General features: G+C 46.6%; 1 protein-coding gene across 1 annotated transcript; it reads left to right on the forward strand.

Annotated features, from left to right (window-relative positions):
* The first annotated feature begins 2136 nt into the window (after positions 1–2136).
* Positions 2137–5112, forward strand: LOC134444812 (uncharacterized). Its single transcript, XM_063194006.1, has 2 exons — positions 2137–2738; positions 2955–5112. Exon 2 carries the CDS (start codon positions 4021–4023, stop codon positions 5110–5112), a length of 1092 nt encoding a protein of 363 aa, XP_063050076.1. The 5' UTR covers positions 2137–2738; positions 2955–4020.
* The last annotated feature ends 13323 nt before the right edge of the window (positions 5113–18435 follow it).

The raw sequence follows: 18435 nt of genomic DNA on the forward strand, positions 1-18435 counted from the left end.
GAAGGAGAAGCGGTGAGCGCGCAGCAGCCTCCAGAGGAGGGAGAAATACCTGCCCGGTATTGGTATTCAACACCTTAGTTTAAACTTCTCAAATTAAAAAAAAAGCAGCATAAAGTGTAGAACACAATCAACAGATGCCTAAATGGCAATGATTCGCTACTCTAGTCACTCCACAAGCTACACAAGGTGCCACATGCGCAAAGCTGGTAGCCTATTTTTCCACGTAGCACTCACTTCAGCATAAAAATAACTATGCAATGCTGGTTTTGAAAATAAGTCGGCTAGCAGCAAATGCTAGTAGGCTACACATTTTGGGATAAGAAATTCCTTTAGTAAATTGACATGCTCTTCCTGCATACAAAACATAGGCCTACTTAACTAATGAAAGATTAAAGACATCAGACTTACAACTTCGTGAGGGCCAAACCAGGGGTGCGTTTCCGCAATGTTAGCTTTGAACTACAGATGTACTTTGTAGTTATCTACTTACTTCAAGGCGAAATCCGTGCATTTCTCGAAACCTTACTATTCCCACAGTAAGCCAAAAGTAGTACGGCTGCTTTCCTGAGTCCACACCGCTACTTACTTTCTTGGCATTGCAGTGCGTGACCAAAGAAGCAACAAGAGATAAGCATGATTGCTGAGTCATGATTCAGCTGTTTCCTCCTAAATTCAGTGCGTGAAGTAGAAAGCAATAGTGTACAACCACCACCAGCACATTTGATTGGATGTCACGACACCGTGACTCCGCTGTTTCCTCCACAACACACCTTGTAATTTCTTTGTGAAAAACACGGCCGTGGCATTACAATCTGACGGCGTCCGCACCAATAATGCAGTATTATCTGCATGCCGATTGAATTTCGTTTCAATCCGAGGTGTAATTTGTAAAATATTTGGACAATAAAGTTGTGGTTACTCCCAGAAAATCGTCTGTTAAAGTGTCATATCCCTGAGAAATTTTCGCGCGGATTTCATTCCATAGCCGAGTGGTATTCACGCTTGCATCCCAATGGGAAAACAGAAGCCACACCGGTTCGAATCCACATGGTTACAGTGCCACAATTTTGGAAATATCTGGCAGAAATAGATAATTTATGTTGTGCATCACCAACACACACGTGCAGCCAAGGGAAAATGTGTTACACTGTAGGGTCCAAAACACGATTTCACGAGTTGTTGTCAACATGCTGCACACTGGTTTCGAACCTGCGTGGCTCGCGTCATCCCATTGATAGGCAAGCGTAAATACCCCTAGGCTATGAAATGAAATTCGCGCCCAAGAAATGTAAGTACTTGATACGTAAGCCAGTGCATTTCCGGGAGTAACCAATACTTTCTTATCTAAATATCTCACAAATTACACATCGAAATGAGACGCAATTCAATCGGTATACAGCTAGAAGTATATTATTAGTCTGGGATTCATCAGATTCCAAGGATATGACGTTTTTTTTTCACGAACAAATGACATGACGTGAATTTGTGTTCTGAACACTCTCGCAGCTGTATCATCACTTTGTGTGCATGTCGATTGATTTTCATCGCTTTTGCACCACAGGATTAAAAGATATTGACACATTTGTGGTCAAATATGTACTACAAGTTTAGCTAATGGGTGGAGTCACACTCTGAAGTAGACTAGCGCTGTGTGTTACTTGGGGTGGCTGAGGTGATGTCTGGACTCAATGGATCTACTCCAGCTGTACTTCAACTTCACTGTCCAGATACGTTTAGGAGGCACCTCACTTTCAAAGTCACCACTACTTCAGAGTGCACATTACTCCAAGCAGTAGTTACTTTGTGTGCTAACGTTCGAGACACAAGAGTTAGCAACTTTTATAGTATTTACTATGCAACATTGCTAACAGACTAGCTACTACGCACTTTGAGAGATGCACCCCAGTTATGTAGACTGTAAACTCCCTGGTGATTGTTCTAATGTCTTCCAAAAATATTCCAGAAGTTGCAGCAAGCATGCTTATTCTTGTAAGAGCAACTTTGTCACGGAGCATGCTAAGCAGCATGATCAGCACAGTCTGTTGTTTTATAATTGTCTCTGTGGCAGTAATGTTCAATTATGCAGCTTGCACATTCTGATATTCTGAACCTGCTATGTGTAGCCTGTGGGCCATTGCCATTGCTCTCGTTCCTTTCTTTTTTTCCGTCAGTCAACGCCACTAATTGGGTTTTGGGATGGGCACTGATTAGGCTGCCTGAACGGCATAGCTGGGACACCTATAAAGTTACTTGGGGTCCTTGTAGTAGCACAGGACCCGCTTAGCACGCTCGGTGGTGGTGTTGATGTTTGAAGGGGCTGTCTTCGCTTCAGGTATGTTTCTGCTACGTTGCGAGTGTAAAGCTCTTTTACTTATGAGTAGAAATCTAAGTGCATTTGTTTTTATCGTCCAAGCGTATGGGGAACTGAGAGCTGCCAGGCTGGTTATGAAGCCCCGGGTTGATGTTTACTGGCGGTCACCATTGCAGTGAAACTGGTCACCTGCAAGTCTAACTTCGGGCATACGCTGGCATAACTGGGGAGGTATGTGACATTTAGTCTGTATATTCCCATCGGGTCGCGTTGACTGGTCTTCCGCTTTTCGCAGTATTGTTAAGTGATTGCACCTTTGTTGATTTTAGCGTATGGCACTAGTCCCACCGGCAGCCGTCTCCATGTTGGACTCGAAGCACCTCCAAACCCCTTAAACCCCTGGGATACGCTGCTAAGGCTAGGAAAGGTATGTGTTCCTATGTTTAAATATATCCCTTACCTGCCACGAAGTGTTGTATTTTTATACTGTAGTGTCTACAGTAGTACCATGTGAAGTGGATGCACTAACAGCCCTGCTGCCTTAATGTGTGTACTGTCTACTCGGGCTGGTATCAATTTCTCTGTGTACTGTGTGTTAGTAATGAATGAACACTCGTACTCATTAAGTGTGTCTGGCTTTTAGGTCCGAACAGCCACTGAGCATCGCTAGCTGCTGTTCTCTCGTTTGTGAATGTGTGCTTGCTCAAATGTGTGTGCGTGTGCGTGAACCGGTGCTACTCATGTTGTTAGGGTATTCTCTTTTGTTTCCTCTAGCCTGTTAGCGTGCTGTGGTGCAGCCTCTACCGTCTGAAATAGCTACAGGCTAGAGTGGTTTCTTTTTTTTTCTCTTTTCATTTGTTTTGTTTGTATGTTAGCCCCTCCCCTGTCCCTGCTCACTCGTTGCTGGCGCGCAGCGTGCCTACTGACGTGTGTGTGTGAGAGGCCACACGGAAAGGCTAGGTCCTATCTTAGGCACAGAGTAGTAAAAGGTTTGCTGTGACATTACGTGACTCCTAGTGTGTAACCGAAAGGTGGGGATCACTGAGTGGAAAACAAGTGTGAGTTCCAGTGTGTAACAAAACAAGTGTGCAACAAGTGTGAATTCCAGTGTGTAACAAAACGAGTGTGTAACAAGTGTGGATTCCAGTGTGTAAGGAAACAAGTGTGAATTCCAGTGTGTAACAGACACGTGTGTTCGCACCATATTAGGTGTATTAGGGCCCTAGCATCTCCCTGGTGCTTCTCCCCCTTACTCAGTGGTCTCCTCCTGGCCAGGCCCACGTTTGTGCAGGGGTTTCCCTTTTTGTTGATGTATTGTTTATTTTCTTTTTGTCCCATTATACCCGTGGGAACCAGATTTTATATGTATTTATTAATAAAGAATGTCATTTTTGTACTTTTCTAAAAAACCTGAGTCTGTCCACCTTTTTCGGTATTTGGTCCCTTTACTGTCTCTTACGAGGTTATAGGAAGGTAAAGGGTGGCGTAGTCTACTACACCCTGGCTTTACATAAAGCTGTAAACTAGAAGTTAATTGTAACTCCTATGTAAGCTCTTGGGCGTTACAATTTTGGCAGTAGTTGGCAGGACGAACAACAAAAAAGTTTCTCTTTTGTTTTTCTATCTTTATTTTTTTGCTGGTTTTTTTTTAGTAGCACCGTGTGTGTGTGTGGCTGTGTGCGTGCGAGAGAACAGCAGTTGGCAGAAGGATGAGTACAAACGACGGCGCTGAGGAACCCGCCGCGGCAATGCAACGACTACAGGATCGTGTGGCTCAGCTGGAAGCTGAGAATGAGAGACTTTCAGAGACTGTTCAGAGACCTGCCACTGGGCAGGGAGGCTCCCAGGCAGTGCGAAGGGAACAAGCACTGTATTTGCCTCGTGAGAGGCGGTGCCCCAAGTTTTCGGGCTCCACAGCAGCTGGGGCTCTCTCTATCGAAGAGTGGCTGGAAGAAGCAGAAAGCTGCACACGGTCGAGGTACATGTCTGATGTGGACAAAGCATTGTTTCTGTATGACCATCTAGAGGGCGAAGCCCGTAATGAGATTAAATATAGACCTCGTACTATCCGGGAAAATCATGAGGAAATTATGACAGTGTTGAAAGAGGTATATGGAAGTTCCAAGTCCTATGTATATTGGCAGCAACGTTTCTTTGACCGCAAACAGAAAGAAAACGAGTCTCTCTTTGAGTTTTCTCATGCTCTCATGGAACTTATGGATAAAGTAAAGCAATCGAAAGAGGGTGCCATTTCAAATGTCGACATTGTGCTTAGAGATCAGTTTTGTGAAAATGTACGAGATCACATGCTGCGTAGAGAACTCAAAAGATTGGTAAGAGCAGACGATGATTTGACCCTGTTGGATGTTAGAAGTGAGGCCACTAGGTGGGTGGAAGAGGGACAACCGAATCGCGACAGGGGTCCCCGTCCTCCAGTGCGTGTTAATGAGGCTACATATTCCGCCCAGTGCGACTCCGCCGTAGCCCAAACATCTGAAGTAGCCGAGTTAAAAGAGATGGTCTTAAAGCAGCAGGCCCAACTGGACCTGCTGGTTAAGCACCTTGGGCAGCCTTCCGGTAGGCCACAGTCTTCTCAGCCATATGGGGCCGGGCGTTTCAAACGTACAGCCGATGGCAAACCAATTTGTATTAAGTGTGGTCAACCAGGGCATATAGCTCGCTACTGCCAATCTGTCCCCCCTCCTGGGAACAATAGTCGTGCCCCCCACTCGCTAAATGAGAATTCCGCTACCCAGTCAGCCCCCCCTGCTAGTAGCTCCACTAGTCAGCAGGGAAACTAGAACCCCTCAGTGTGCAGAGCCACACACTGGGAGGGGGGATACACTGGCTCTGTATGTTCATCTTCACTGGGTCGGTTAGTGGGTAAATGTCCAGTACTGAAGGTGGGGATGGGTAATGTTGAGGTCCCATGTCTTATCGATACCGGGTCTATGGTTACAACTGTAACTGAGAGTTTTTTTAATACGCACTTAGGTCACCTGCAGAGGAAAGACTGTAAATGGTTGGGACTTAAAGCAGCCAATGGACTTGATATACCTTATACTGGGTACGTGGAGGTAGATGTAGTTGTACTGGGCCAGCGTATCTCAGGGAGGGGGGTATTGGTGGTTAAAGATCCAGTCAATGCGACCCTTCAGAATCGTAAGCTAGCTACACCTGGCATATTGGGTATGAATGTTCTTGGGGAATGCTACAGGGTTCTTTTTGAGCGGCATGGCTCACAGCTCTTCCACTCCCCCCTGGTTGAATCGGCTGGCCCGGCGACCCAACGAGTTCTGCGCCATTGTGAGAAGATCCAAGCTGTCCTCCACGCCCCAAAGCCCTTTAAGGTCAAGGTCCAGGGGAAGGCCCCAGTGTGTCTTGGGCCTGGCACGCTCACTATGGTCCCGGTCACCTGCCCACAGCTTGAAGCGGCTGAATTTCTGCTCGAACCACTCTGCCTTGAGGACGGACAGCTGCCCGAGGGTGTCTTGGTGTCCCCAACTCTCGTGTCTGCAAAAAGGGGTCTCCTGCATGCCCCGGTGGTCAACGTCGGCTGTTCTGAAGTGTGGCTTGCCCCACGCCGTGCCATTGGAACTGTACAAGTCGTTAACACAACCTCTTCCGGAGAAAAGCCCCTTGTTATGGAGCCATCATGGGAAGAGTGTTGTGCCTTCGTATCTACTCAGGAGGTTACTCCTAAAACTGGCTGTCCCTGCCCCGAGTTCCCCGTCCTTGAAGGGCTAACCTCCCAACAGGCGTCTCAGGCCAAGGCCCTCTTTGCCAAGTACAACAATATCTTCTCCCGGGGTGATGGGGATTTGTGATGTACCTCATTGATAGCTCATGAGATCCCTTTGACTGACAACGCTCCTGTTCGCCAGCCTTACCGTCGAATCCCCCCTTCCCAGTATGAGACTGTGAGGGAACATATTCAACAGCTGCTGGATAGTCAAGTCATAAGGGAAAGCTGCAGCCCATACTTGTCGCCTATTGTCCTAGTAACGAAGAAGGACGGAAGTCTTCTCCTGTGTGTCGACTATCGGCAGCTCAACTCCAAAACTCGTCGTGACGCATACCCCCTTCCACGGATTGATGAATCCTTGGATGCGCTCTCTGGGGCAAGGTGGTTCTCCACCCTGGATCTTGCCAGTGGGTATAATCAAGTCCCAGTTGCTGAAGGTGATAAAGCAAAGACTGCATTTTGCACCCCGTTTGGCCTTTTTGAATTTAATAGAATGCCCTTTGGGTTATGCAACGCCCCTGGCACGTTCCAGCGCCTCATGGAGCGTATCTTTGGAGATCAACGGTACCAGTCTGTCCTCTTGTACCTTGATGATGTCGTGGTCTTCTCGGCCACGGTGGAAGAACATCTGAAACGGCTGGAAGGCGTGTTCGAGCGACTGCAGAAGCAGAACCTAAAGGTCAAGTTGTCAAAGTGCCAGTTCTTTCAGCCCCAAGTCAGCTACCTTGGACATGTGGTCTCTGCCGAGGGGGTGTCCACTGACCCGGCGAAGATAGAAGTTGTGAAGGAGTGGAGGCGCCCGGCCCACCTTGCCGAATTACGGTCATTTCTTGGCTTCGCAAGTTATTACCGTAGATTCGTGGAGGGGTTCTCTAAAATCTCAGCCCCTCTGCACCGCCTTGTGGGGAGGCTCAGCGGACCGCGACAGAAGGGGAAAACTCCTCCCATTCCCCTGGCAACAGCTTGGGACAAGCCCTGTGAAGATGCCTTTCAGAGACTGAAGGGAAAGTTGACCTCTGCCCCCGTGTTGGCCTATGCCGACTTCAAGAGGCCCTTCCTGCTTGAGATCGACGCAAGTCATGGAGGCCTGGGGGCGGTCCTCTCTCAAGAGCATGAAGGCAAGGTGCGGCCAGTAGCGTTTGCCAGTCGAGGGTTAAAGCCCACCGAAAGAAACATGGAAAACTACAGTTCAATGAAACTTGAGCTGCTTGCGTTGAAATGGGCAGTCACCGAAAAGTTTCGGGAATACCTCCTTGGGAATCACTTTACCATCTTGACCGATAATAACCCGTTAAGTCATCTACAGACCGCCAAGCTTGGGGCCATTGAACAGCGGTGGGCCGCCCAACTGGCCTCCTTCAACTTCACCATTAAGTATCGGCCAGGGAGAAGTAACGGCAATGCAGATGCCCTCTCCCGTCAGTATCTGGAGCGTTTCCTGGGGGGGACCGAGGTCCCGCTGCTTGGAGTTCTGGCAGATCCTTCCTTGCTGCCTATTGCGGAGGCCCAGTGTGAGGAGGTGGTGGCGCTGCCGGGGCGTACAGCAGGCGATCTTGGTCAACTGCAAGAGGCAGACCCTGTCATTGGACCAATTCGTGGGTTCTTCCAGAGCGGGAGACGCCCCCGGGCAGAGGAGCGGGAATTGCTGTCCAAGGACAGTAAGTTCTTACTTCGCCAGTGGGAGCGCCTGACCTTGCAAGACGATGTCCTCTACCGGGTTGTTCATGCTCCAACGGGGGGCGCCGAGACTCTGCAACTCCTTCTTCCCCAGTGTTTGCATGATGAGGTGCTGCGCAGTGTGCACGATAACCAAGGTCACCCGGGCACAGAAAGAACTGTCGAGCTGCTCCGGGATCGATGTTTCTGGCCGAACATGCCCAGAGATGCTGAACGGTGGTATCACAAATGTGAGCGGTGTGTCCTGGGGAAAGCGGCCCAGCCCAAGGTTCGGACGTACTGGGGAACAATACAAGCCTCCAGACCAAATGAGATTCTGGCTATTGACTTTACCCTCCTCGAGCCTGCTAGCGATGGCCGAGAAAACGTGTTGGTCCTCACCGACGTTTTCACAAAGTATTCCCAGGCGATCCCCACTAAGGACCAACGGGCCTCTACCGTGGCTCGGGTGTTGGTCCAGCAGTGGTTTCATCGATTTGGTCCTCCAGCCCGCATCCACTCAGACCAGGGGCGAAACTTCGAAAGCATACTGATTCAACAGCTTTGCCAACTGTACAGCATCCAGAAAAGCCGAACCCCACCGTATCACCCACAGGGCAACGGGCAATGTGAAAGATTCAATCGCACCCTACATGATCTGTTGCGGACCCTTCCCCCGGCCGAGAAACGGCGCTGGCCTCAACACCTGCCCCAGCTAACCTTCGCATACAACACCACACCGCATCAAACTACTGGCCATACACCGTACTACTTGATGTTCGGGCATCATCCAAGGCTGCCTGTGGACTTCTTGCTCGGGAGGGGGAGCGAAGTGGATGGCGCTGGCACTGTAGAAGAATGGGTGCAACAACATGAACGTAGCGTGAAGTTGACCCAGGAACACGTCAGGCAGAGGTCAACGGAGTTGGCCAACAGGCGAAATCAGAAGCACAACGACACAGTGAATGATCCTGGTATTGACTCAGGTCAGCTGGTGTACTTGCGTAATCATGTACCGGGGCGCAACAAGATCCAGGATCACTGGAATTCCACACTGTTCCGAGTAGTGCAACGACCGATGGGGAATGGAGCCGTCTACACTGTGGCCCCTGTAGATGGTGATGGACCAGAGCGTCAGATACATCGTTCTGAGATGCGTGAAGTTCCAGAGGGCCAACAAGTGGCAGGAGCGCTTCGTCCCCCCACGAGGCAAGTGGACGTGTTGACCAACCCTGCTGCCCAGGAGGAGGATGCTGCTGTCGGAGTGGTTGGCCTGTGTCCAGATGAGCCAGAAGAGAATCTTGATCGGTCTCCACCCCTGACTCCAGGGGGGGAGGACACCTCACTGGAAGACCCTGGCCAGACTCTGAGGCGTTCATCCCGAGCAACAGCAGGGCAGCACTCAAACCCCCACCGTCTTCCAAGAGCAATTGCCCCTAGGGCCGAAGAGGGAGAGGGCACCGGTGCTGAAGAATGATCCATCCAGTTGGGCTGGCATCGTCGGGCCGCCGATTCATTTGGAGGGGGTGGATTGTAGCCTGTGGGCCATTGCCATTGCTCTCGTTCCTTTCTTTTTTTCCGTCAGTCAACGCCACTAATTGGGTTTTGGGATGGGCACTGATTAGGCTGCCTGAACGGCATAGCTGGGACACCTATAAAGTTACTTGGGGTCCTTGTAGTAGCACAGGACCCGCTTAGCACGCTCGGTGGTGGTGTTGATGTTTGAAGGGGCTGTCTTCGCTTCAGGTATGTTTCTGCTACGTTGCGAGTGTAAAGCTCTTTTACTTATGAGTAGAAATCTAAGTGCATTTGTTTTTATCGTCCAAGCGTATGGGGAACTGAGAGCTGCCAGGCTGGTTATGAAGCCCCGGGTTGATGTTTACTGGCGGTCACCATTGCAGTGAAACTGGTCACCTGCAAGTCTAACTTCGGGCATACGCTGGCATAACTGGGGAGGTATGTGACATTTAGTCTGTATATTCCCATCGGGTCGCGTTGACTGGTCTTCCGCTTTTCGCAGTATTGTTAAGTGATTGCACCTTTGTTGATTTTAGCGTATGGCACTAGTCCCACCGGCAGCCGTCTCCATGTTGGACTCGAAGCACCTCCAAACCCCTTAAACCCCTGGGATACGCTGCTAAGGCTAGGAAAGGTATGTGTTCCTATGTTTAAATATGTCCCTTACCTGCCACGAAGTGTTGTATTTTTATACTGTAGTGTCTACAGTAGTACCATGTGAAGTGGATGCACTAACAGCCCTGCTGCCTTAATGTGTGTACTGTCTACTCGGGCTGGTATCAATTTCTCTGTGTACTGTGTGTTAGTAATGAATGAACACTCGTACTCATTAAGTGTGTCTGGCTTTTAGGTCCGAACAGCCACTGAGCATCGCTAGCTGCTGTTCTCTCGTTTGTGAATGTGTGCTTGCTCAAATGTGTGTGCGTGTGCGTGAACCGGTGCTACTCATGTTGTTAGGGTATTCTCTTTTGTTTCCTCTAGCCTGTTAGCGTGCTGTGGTGCAGCCTCTACCGTCTGAAATAGCTACAGGCTAGAGTGGTTTCTTTTTTTTTCTCTTTTCATTTGTTTTGTTTGTATGTTAGCCCCTCCCCTGTCCCTGCTCACTCGTTGCTGGCGCGCAGCGTGCCTACTGACGTGTGTGTGTGAGAGGCCACACGGAAAGGCTAGGTCCTATCTTAGGCACAGAGTAGTAAAAGGTTTGCTGTGACATTACGTGACTCCTAGTGTGTAACCGAAAGGTGGGGATCACTGAGTGGAAAACAAGTGTGAGTTCCAGTGTGTAACAAAACAAGTGTGCAACAAGTGTGAATTCCAGTGTGTAACAAAACGAGTGTGTAACAAGTGTGGATTCCAGTGTGTAAGGAAACAAGTGTGAATTCCAGTGTGTAACAGACACGTGTGTTCGCACCATATTAGGTGTATTAGGGCCCTAGCATCTCCCTGGTGCTTCTCCCCCTTACTCAGTGGTCTCCTCCTGGCCAGGCCCACGTTTGTGCAGGGGTTTCCCTTTTTGTTGATGTATTGTTTATTTTCTTTTTGTCCCATTATACCCGTGGGAACCAGATTTTATATGTATTTATTAATAAAGAATGTCATTTTTGTACTTTTCTAAAAAACCTGAGTCTGTCCACCTTTTTCGGTATTTGGTCCCTTTACTGTCTCCTACGAGGTTATAGGAAGGTAAAGGGTGGCGTAGTCTACTACACCCTGGCTTTACATAAAGCTGTAAACTAGAAGTTAATTGTAACTCCTATGTAAGCTCTTGGGCGTTACATATGTACGCGCTTGCGGAGAGTCAAGCGCATAATAAAACCGTCTTTCGCTTTTTACAAAGGGGGGAAATGACGGTAGCATGTCATTTTTCCGACACCCCTTTGGTCCGATTCGTCAATATTCCGAAAATTTCCCATTAATCCTACTGCCCACTAACTCGAAATAATTAAATGAAACCCTTTGCTCCGACAGCTCAATGTTCCGACCAATGGCTGTTTGGGGTTGGTCATCATCCCAGGTCGTATGTCCTGCTTTTCCCGGTGCCAAGTAGACTTCAGCTGCATGCGCTGCGACAAGCACTAGATGCCGTCTGAGTCGGTCTTGCTGTGCTCTTACCAAAACCACCCCTAAACATAACCTGTCATTAATGCAATGTTGCCAAGTTTTACAATTGTGCCCTACCCAAAACCATTCCTAACCCTAACCTGTCAGTAGGCTATTGCAATGTTTCTGAGTTTTAAATTTGTGCCTTGACCAAAACTTTCCCTAAACCTAACCTGTCACAGACGGCAGCATGACCACTGCGTAGGCTTCAGAGATGACGGTGATCTAAAGCAGCTTCTGGTCGGAACATTGGACTGTCGGGACAAAGGGTTTCATTTAATTGGTAAAAAGTTATCTGAGACTAAGTGCTGTAGGATCAATGGGAAATGTTCGGAACATTGACGCATAGGACCAATGGTGCGTCGGAAAAATGAGCGGACCCCGAAATGACGCTATTTTTTGTTAAACTATCCGTCGCTTAAAATGGACATAACTTCGGAATGGGAGAGGCTAGACATGTATCGTTTTTAGTAATAAAAAGCTAAGATCTTCAGCTTTCAAACAAGCCATGGCATATGTCTGTAGATCGAAAACAAAATTCGCTGGGTCTGTTAAAAAAAATGTGAAACTTTCTGGCACTGTCAGAGAGACTGGTGGACTCCCTGCGTGACAGGTCATTTGCATGATAAGAGTGGGCGATCACGGCCATTAGCGAATACTTTTGTTCTCAACAACTTCACATAAAGAAATGTGTATTCTGAAGCAAGCCTGTCGTTGTCATTAGGACCCGAATATTTCACTGAAACATGCTGTATGGTTGCAACTTTATTGCAACTCGGATTCAAAAAAACCCGCGTTGCGGTGTCATCTGGCCGAGGCTTCAGTCATTCATTGGGTGAATGTCCCGACCCTGTGTGTCCGCGTGCATGCATGGGGTGGGAANAATACATCAAGCGTACCATCACCACCCATCCCCCCGGACGCACGAAACCCATTGAAGATCCAAGCAATTGTAGTCTGTCAGTATTTTAGTGTGGGCCCAGGTAGTTGAATTCCTGCATGGCCTGGTTATCTCAATAGTGCCAAGAAGATGTTTGCCCTCAGGCTAGTGTGTTCATAAAGCGCATGTTCGATTTGCTGTAATAGGCTACGATCAGTAAGCCTCAACTTGTCTGTCGTGTCTTTTCCTTCTTTCGATATTTTGTAAAATAGGCCCACGTTAAAGCCTAAATACGATAATAGGCCTAAATAAGGCTAATAAAGTGAGCTAAATAAGTCAGGCCTAAATAAAGTTGTTTTAGCCTATGAACTCAGGCAATGCAGAAATTTGCGGAGGGATTTTGGATAACTTGGCCTATAGGCTACCGATGGCTTTATGAACTTCATGACTGGGCTACAAGATAGTCGGGTAAGCATATTGACTTGTAGACCACCAACATCTGATGCTGAAGTGGGGGAGGGTGTTTTTTTCCACTTCAAATGTTCCCCGACACACACACACACACACACACACACACACACACACACACACACACACACACACACACACACACACACACACACACACACACACACACACACACACACACACACAGATACGCGCTAATCGCTCTCTCTCTCTCCGTCTCTCCCTCTCTTTCTCGTTGTTGCTATACGTGCATCTGGATAGGCATAGGCAGTGTGGTCACCCAGCACATTTTCATAGAAATGCTGTGTTTTTTTTTTAAATGAAATCTTTATTCAGTTAGGTTGTGAACAGCGTTTCTCTTTCGATGTTGCGTCACCGTGGACAAGTGTCTGCTCGAAAACTTAATGCAAAGCGGCTAAAATGTTCAGAACGTGTTGAACTTTTCAGAACATGAATGTTTGTCTGTGGGGGAGGGGTGGGTTACAGCAGTGCAGTGCAGTGCACGGGACTGCACAGCCTTTTGTGACATGTCGTGGCGCGACAGGTTATCCAGCCTCCGAAGGAGCCATAGTTCCCCAGTCATACTGTTGGTTCGCATCTCCACCGAAGCAACTGAATTTGCAGTCCTAATCACAGATGATTAGCCACACCTGGTGTAACAGATGTATTGTCATGTGTGCATCACATCCCCAGTTAACCGGAATCCCGTAGATCGCGCACAACAGCGCATTGAAAGGATGAAATGTTCACAAGCACCAATACAAAAAAAAAAAACGTCTTCAATCTATTAGTCGGTAGGCTATCCTGAGGATATCCGTTCCTGACTTGAATAGGTAGTGCAGAAATAATTAACAGACATCACTTAGCCTATAAGTTAGGAGCGGAATTGAGACGGTGAATGCAGGACAGAATTATGAAAACAAAACACCGTCGACTGGCGGTCTTGTTTAGGGATCACGCTTGTGTTATTATCAAATACCCAACGTTACGTGCAACGCGCAATTGGCTGACTCTTTCCACTTGTAGCCTAAAACTGAGGGAGGGATCAACATACAATGAGCTACACTGAAGCAGATTACTCTGCTTCGCAAAAAAAAAACAGTGCACCAATAATACCCCAGTCTTCAACCTACTATTTAGGCTACCAGATATATAGGCTAGTAATAGTATTAAGTTGTGCTACCTTGTTTTTTGTGGTAACGACAGTGTAGATCAGGTAATAACCTGCAATAGGGGAAGCGGCATGCGCCCGTTTTAAAGACGGAATGTCGTCGCCAAATGTAAAATCACCTCTCTCATGCTGACATGACGGGGCACTACTTCATTAGGCTACAATGTTGTTCATGTCTGTTTGACTCACACTATACGAGTGGTTCAATTTGTGTTTTTGTGCTCATCGCACAAATGAGACAGACAGGCTTGCTTGATAGGGCTACACAAAGCAAGCGACATCGGTCCACTCAAAATGGTCCGAACTCCGCCGCTTGATTTCATGTCTCCTCAGTCTCTCCATTACGGTTTATTAGCCTACTCTGTTTTGCTATTTTCGTTATTCTTAGCCCTGGCATTACAGATGAAGCAACTGTGATCAGTGAGGTTGTGGAAACGGTTGAATAGGCCTATGGTCCTAAATTGGAAGCGGCCGATGCCAATTTTGAAGACAGAATGTCGTCGCCAAATTTAAAATTCGATCTCTCTCATGCTGGCGTCACGGGACACACTTAATTACAATGGTGTTCCTGTCTGATTGACTCGGTTTTAATTGTCTTTACCGGTTCAAATTGTAGTAGGTATGCAAACTCTGTATCCTGAGGATACCCGTTCCTGGCTTGAATAGTGCTGAAATAAGTGAGGGACGGATTGGGAGACGGTGAATGCAAGACAGAAAAAAGTCGAGTTTAAATTCACATTGTGGTCTTGTTTAGGGCTCACACTTGTGTTATTATCAAATGCCCTATCAAATGCCCAATGCTAAATAAAACATGCAATTTGCTGACTGTATTTCTACTACTACTAAAACTGGGGGACGGGCAAGGACGGAAGCACAAACAGACCACAGACACAGGCAGACGCTGCTCTGCAAAAGCGGTGCTATACTGCCCCCCGCATTCCGAATGGCCACAGGGTGTAATGATCACGGTACGCTGCCGCGGCCCGGCACGGTAGTGAGCAGATTGAAGTTACACCATCTGTATGTCATTTAGTATGAATGACAAATGTGCTGAATTACAGATATGGAGGTTCGGGGTTCGAACCCCAGTCGAAGCCATGTTGATTTTCAAAATTATATGATATGCAGTGTCCCTTGGCCAACTTAAAATGCCATGTATGTCATTTAGTATGAATGGCAAATGTGCTGAATTACAGATATGGAGGTTCGGGGTTCGAACCCCAGTCGAAGCCATGTTGATTTTCAAAATTGTATCATATGCAGTGTTCCTTGGCCAACTTAAAATGCCATGTATGTCATTTAGTATGAATGGCAAATGTGCTGAATTACAGATATGGAGGTTGGGGGTTCGAACCCCAGTCGAAGCCATGTTGATTTTCAAAATTATATCATATGCAGTGTTCCTTGGCCAACTTAAAATGCCATGTATGTCATTTAGTATGAATGGCAAATGTGCTGAATTACAGATATGGAGGTTGGGGGTTCGAACCCCAGTCGAAGCCATGTTGATTTTCAAAATTATATCATATGCAGTGTTCCTTGGCCAACTTAAAATGCCATGTATGTCATTTAGTATGAATGGCAAATGTGCTGAATTACAGATATGGAGTTTGGGGGTTCGAACCCCAGTCGAAGCCATGTTGATTTTCAAAATGATATCATATGCAGTGTTCCTTGGCCAACTTAAAATGCCATGTATGTCAATTAGTATGGATGGCAAATGTGCTGAATTACAGATATTGAGGTTGGGGGTTCGAACCCCAGTCACAGCCATGTTGATTTTCAAAATTATATCATATGCAGTGTTCCTTGGCCAACTTAAAAAGCCATGTATGTAATTTAGTATGCATGGCAAATGTGCTGAATTACAGATATGGAGGTTGGGGGTTCGAACCCCAGTGAAAGCCATGTTGATTTTCAAAATGATATCATATGCAGTGTTCCTTAGCCAACTTCAAATATCATGTATTGTATGTCATTTAATATCAATCGCAAAGGGGCTGGGGCTGGATTACAGATATGGAGGTTGTGAGTTCGAATCCCGCTCGAAGCCATGTTGATTTTCAAAATTATATCATATGCAGTGTTCCTTAGCCAACTTAAAATACCATGTATGTCATTTAGTATATCCCCAAAACGCAGAGCTACAACACTTTCAAGATGGCTGAATCCAAGATGGCTGAATTGTTTGGCCCATAACTTCTGACTGGGTGGATGGATTTTTCCCAACATTTCTATTAGCTTTGTTTTCTCAATAGTACTTTGTTTCATCTCTGCCCCAAAAGGCAAGCCCGCTTCCAGCATTTTCTGTGAGAATGCAATCTAATTATTATTTGATTTCAATTAAGGGGGGGGGGGGTTCCTGACCAGTTACGCTTAGGGCCTCCAAAACCTTAGCAGCGGCCCTGCCCACTGCAAAAGCATTATGGACTCTATATGGTTCTGAGGATCTCATCTCAGTACCTAGCGAACCACCACCAAACCCGTCGTCAAGTGGGATGATGTTGCTGGTGGCATACAAGGACAGAATACTGTAGAGCCTAAGACTCTATAACTCCATACTTATATTGTGTTAAAATCACACTTTGAACAGCTGCATTTTCAAAATTCTCTCAGAGGACTACCCCCATACCCCCATCACAGACTCTCACAAATCCTCAATCATGTTGTCCACTAGCAGCACCCATTCAGCACCTTTCTTGTTGTCTGGCAACTTAGATTCATTCCTCAGGTCAATATTGTATGGGAGAATGTGTTAATTTGCCTCTGTATGTAGTTTACTTAAAAGTTATGACCTATTCTCTGTCATTGTTTCAATCTGTTGGGTTTGTGATCATCCCACTATTTGTATTTTGTATTTTATTTTTTGATTTTTGGATTTTACTACTACTACTACTATTATTATTATTATTGTTATTATTATGCCTTCTATTCCTTACCCTATATGTTAAATATGCAATGTTAAATGTTAATTGTTATTCATTACTCTAATCACTTATTATCACTGGCCCATCACTGTCACTCACCAATGTTAAATGCTCAGTATTTTTATTACTTCATCACTTTACTGTTATTGGTCCATCAGTGCAACTTGTCCTGTCTTGCACTTTGATGTCAGTCTGTAAATCTCAGTCCTGTGAATGTCTATGTCCTTCATGGTATAGAGAGAGAAACGTAATTTCAATTTCCTTGTATGACCTGGGCGTATGAAGAAACTGACAATAAAAGCTGACTTGACTTGACTTGTTAGCTAACCTCCTATTGTCCCCTCCTGTCCTGTCTCCATCCCTCCATGCTCTGGATACTGTGGTGGGAGACAGTGGCTCCAGTTGGCATTGATGTGTGGACTAAGTGAACAGCAGTCAGATCTGACCGGTTTCAGTACGTGAAAGATACTGTTAATGGTAGGCCTGTGTACCTACAGGGATAGGACACTGACAAAATCAAACAAAAGTGGCCAATGGTATGCCATGGTATGCCTATGGTCATGGCTATGGTAGCCTATGCCTATTAAAACTGTAGTAGTAGTAGTAGTAGGCTAGTAGTAGCAGTAGTAGTAGTAGCAGGGCTGTAGTCAAGACCACCTTTGTAGAGTCCAAGACAAGTCCAAGACCAGTAGGCCTAGTCAAGTCCGAGACGAGTCCGAGTCAAAAGAGGTTCGAGTCCGAGACAAGACCGAGTCCAAAAAGATTAGAGTCCAAGTCAAGTCCGAGTCACATGTCGGTCAGTGTTTAACAATGAAAAGGATGGATGTCAATAGTGTGAACCTTAGAAGATAACCTATATGGGATGGATGTGAAGACAAACGTGTTTGTTATTGGATTTCAAGCTCCACTTTACAATCTATGATGGCCAGCGTTCTAAACAAAACTTAATGACAGACCCGGCGAGTCCAAAAGCCTAATTTGGCAAGAGCATTGTCCGAGTCCAAGACAAGTCCGAGTCCAAACAATAACGAGTCCGAGACAAGTCCAAGTCCATAAAAAAACGGACTTGAGACCGGACTCGGGCCGAGTCCGGACTTCAGTACTACAGCCCTGAGTAGTAGTAGTAGTAGTAGTAGCCTTGTAGTAGACCCTATTAGCTATAATTTTAAAAAGTGTAAGCAGCAAAAAAAAAAAAAAAAAGTCCTCCTGCATACCTGAGTCAGGTTGAACAGGTTGTCGCTGTCGCTGAGACAACTCCGTTCGGGAGGGACGATTTTTGCGTCAAGATGTCGGGACCCCGGCGCAGTAAGTTTACCAACATATTCCCACTTATTCTTTCAACTTTGTAATATCTAAATATGTTAATAGGCTATGCGATAGAACGAGAAAAGAAGTAGGCTAGCCCACTGGAATAATAGGCCTATTTAACGGTCATCCCCCGCCAATCCTTCTCGAGACTGCGTTTCAAATGTCAGACAATTTAGGCCTATCTCATGCATATGTTGATTTCATGTCAATAATCGGTATAAGCAACCATTGACCACATTAATAGTGTTAATATCCCATATCTCCTGTTAGTGAGATGAGGGACATGGGTAAAATCGTTGTGTAGCCTTTTGGAATTGATACGGAACTCTCTCAACAGAGACATTCCTCGCTAGC

The sequence above is a fragment of the Engraulis encrasicolus genome, chromosome 3 (genome assembly GCF_034702125.1).
Source record: "Engraulis encrasicolus isolate BLACKSEA-1 chromosome 3, IST_EnEncr_1.0, whole genome shotgun sequence".
Classification (NCBI taxonomy): domain Eukaryota; kingdom Metazoa; phylum Chordata; class Actinopteri; order Clupeiformes; family Engraulidae; genus Engraulis; species Engraulis encrasicolus.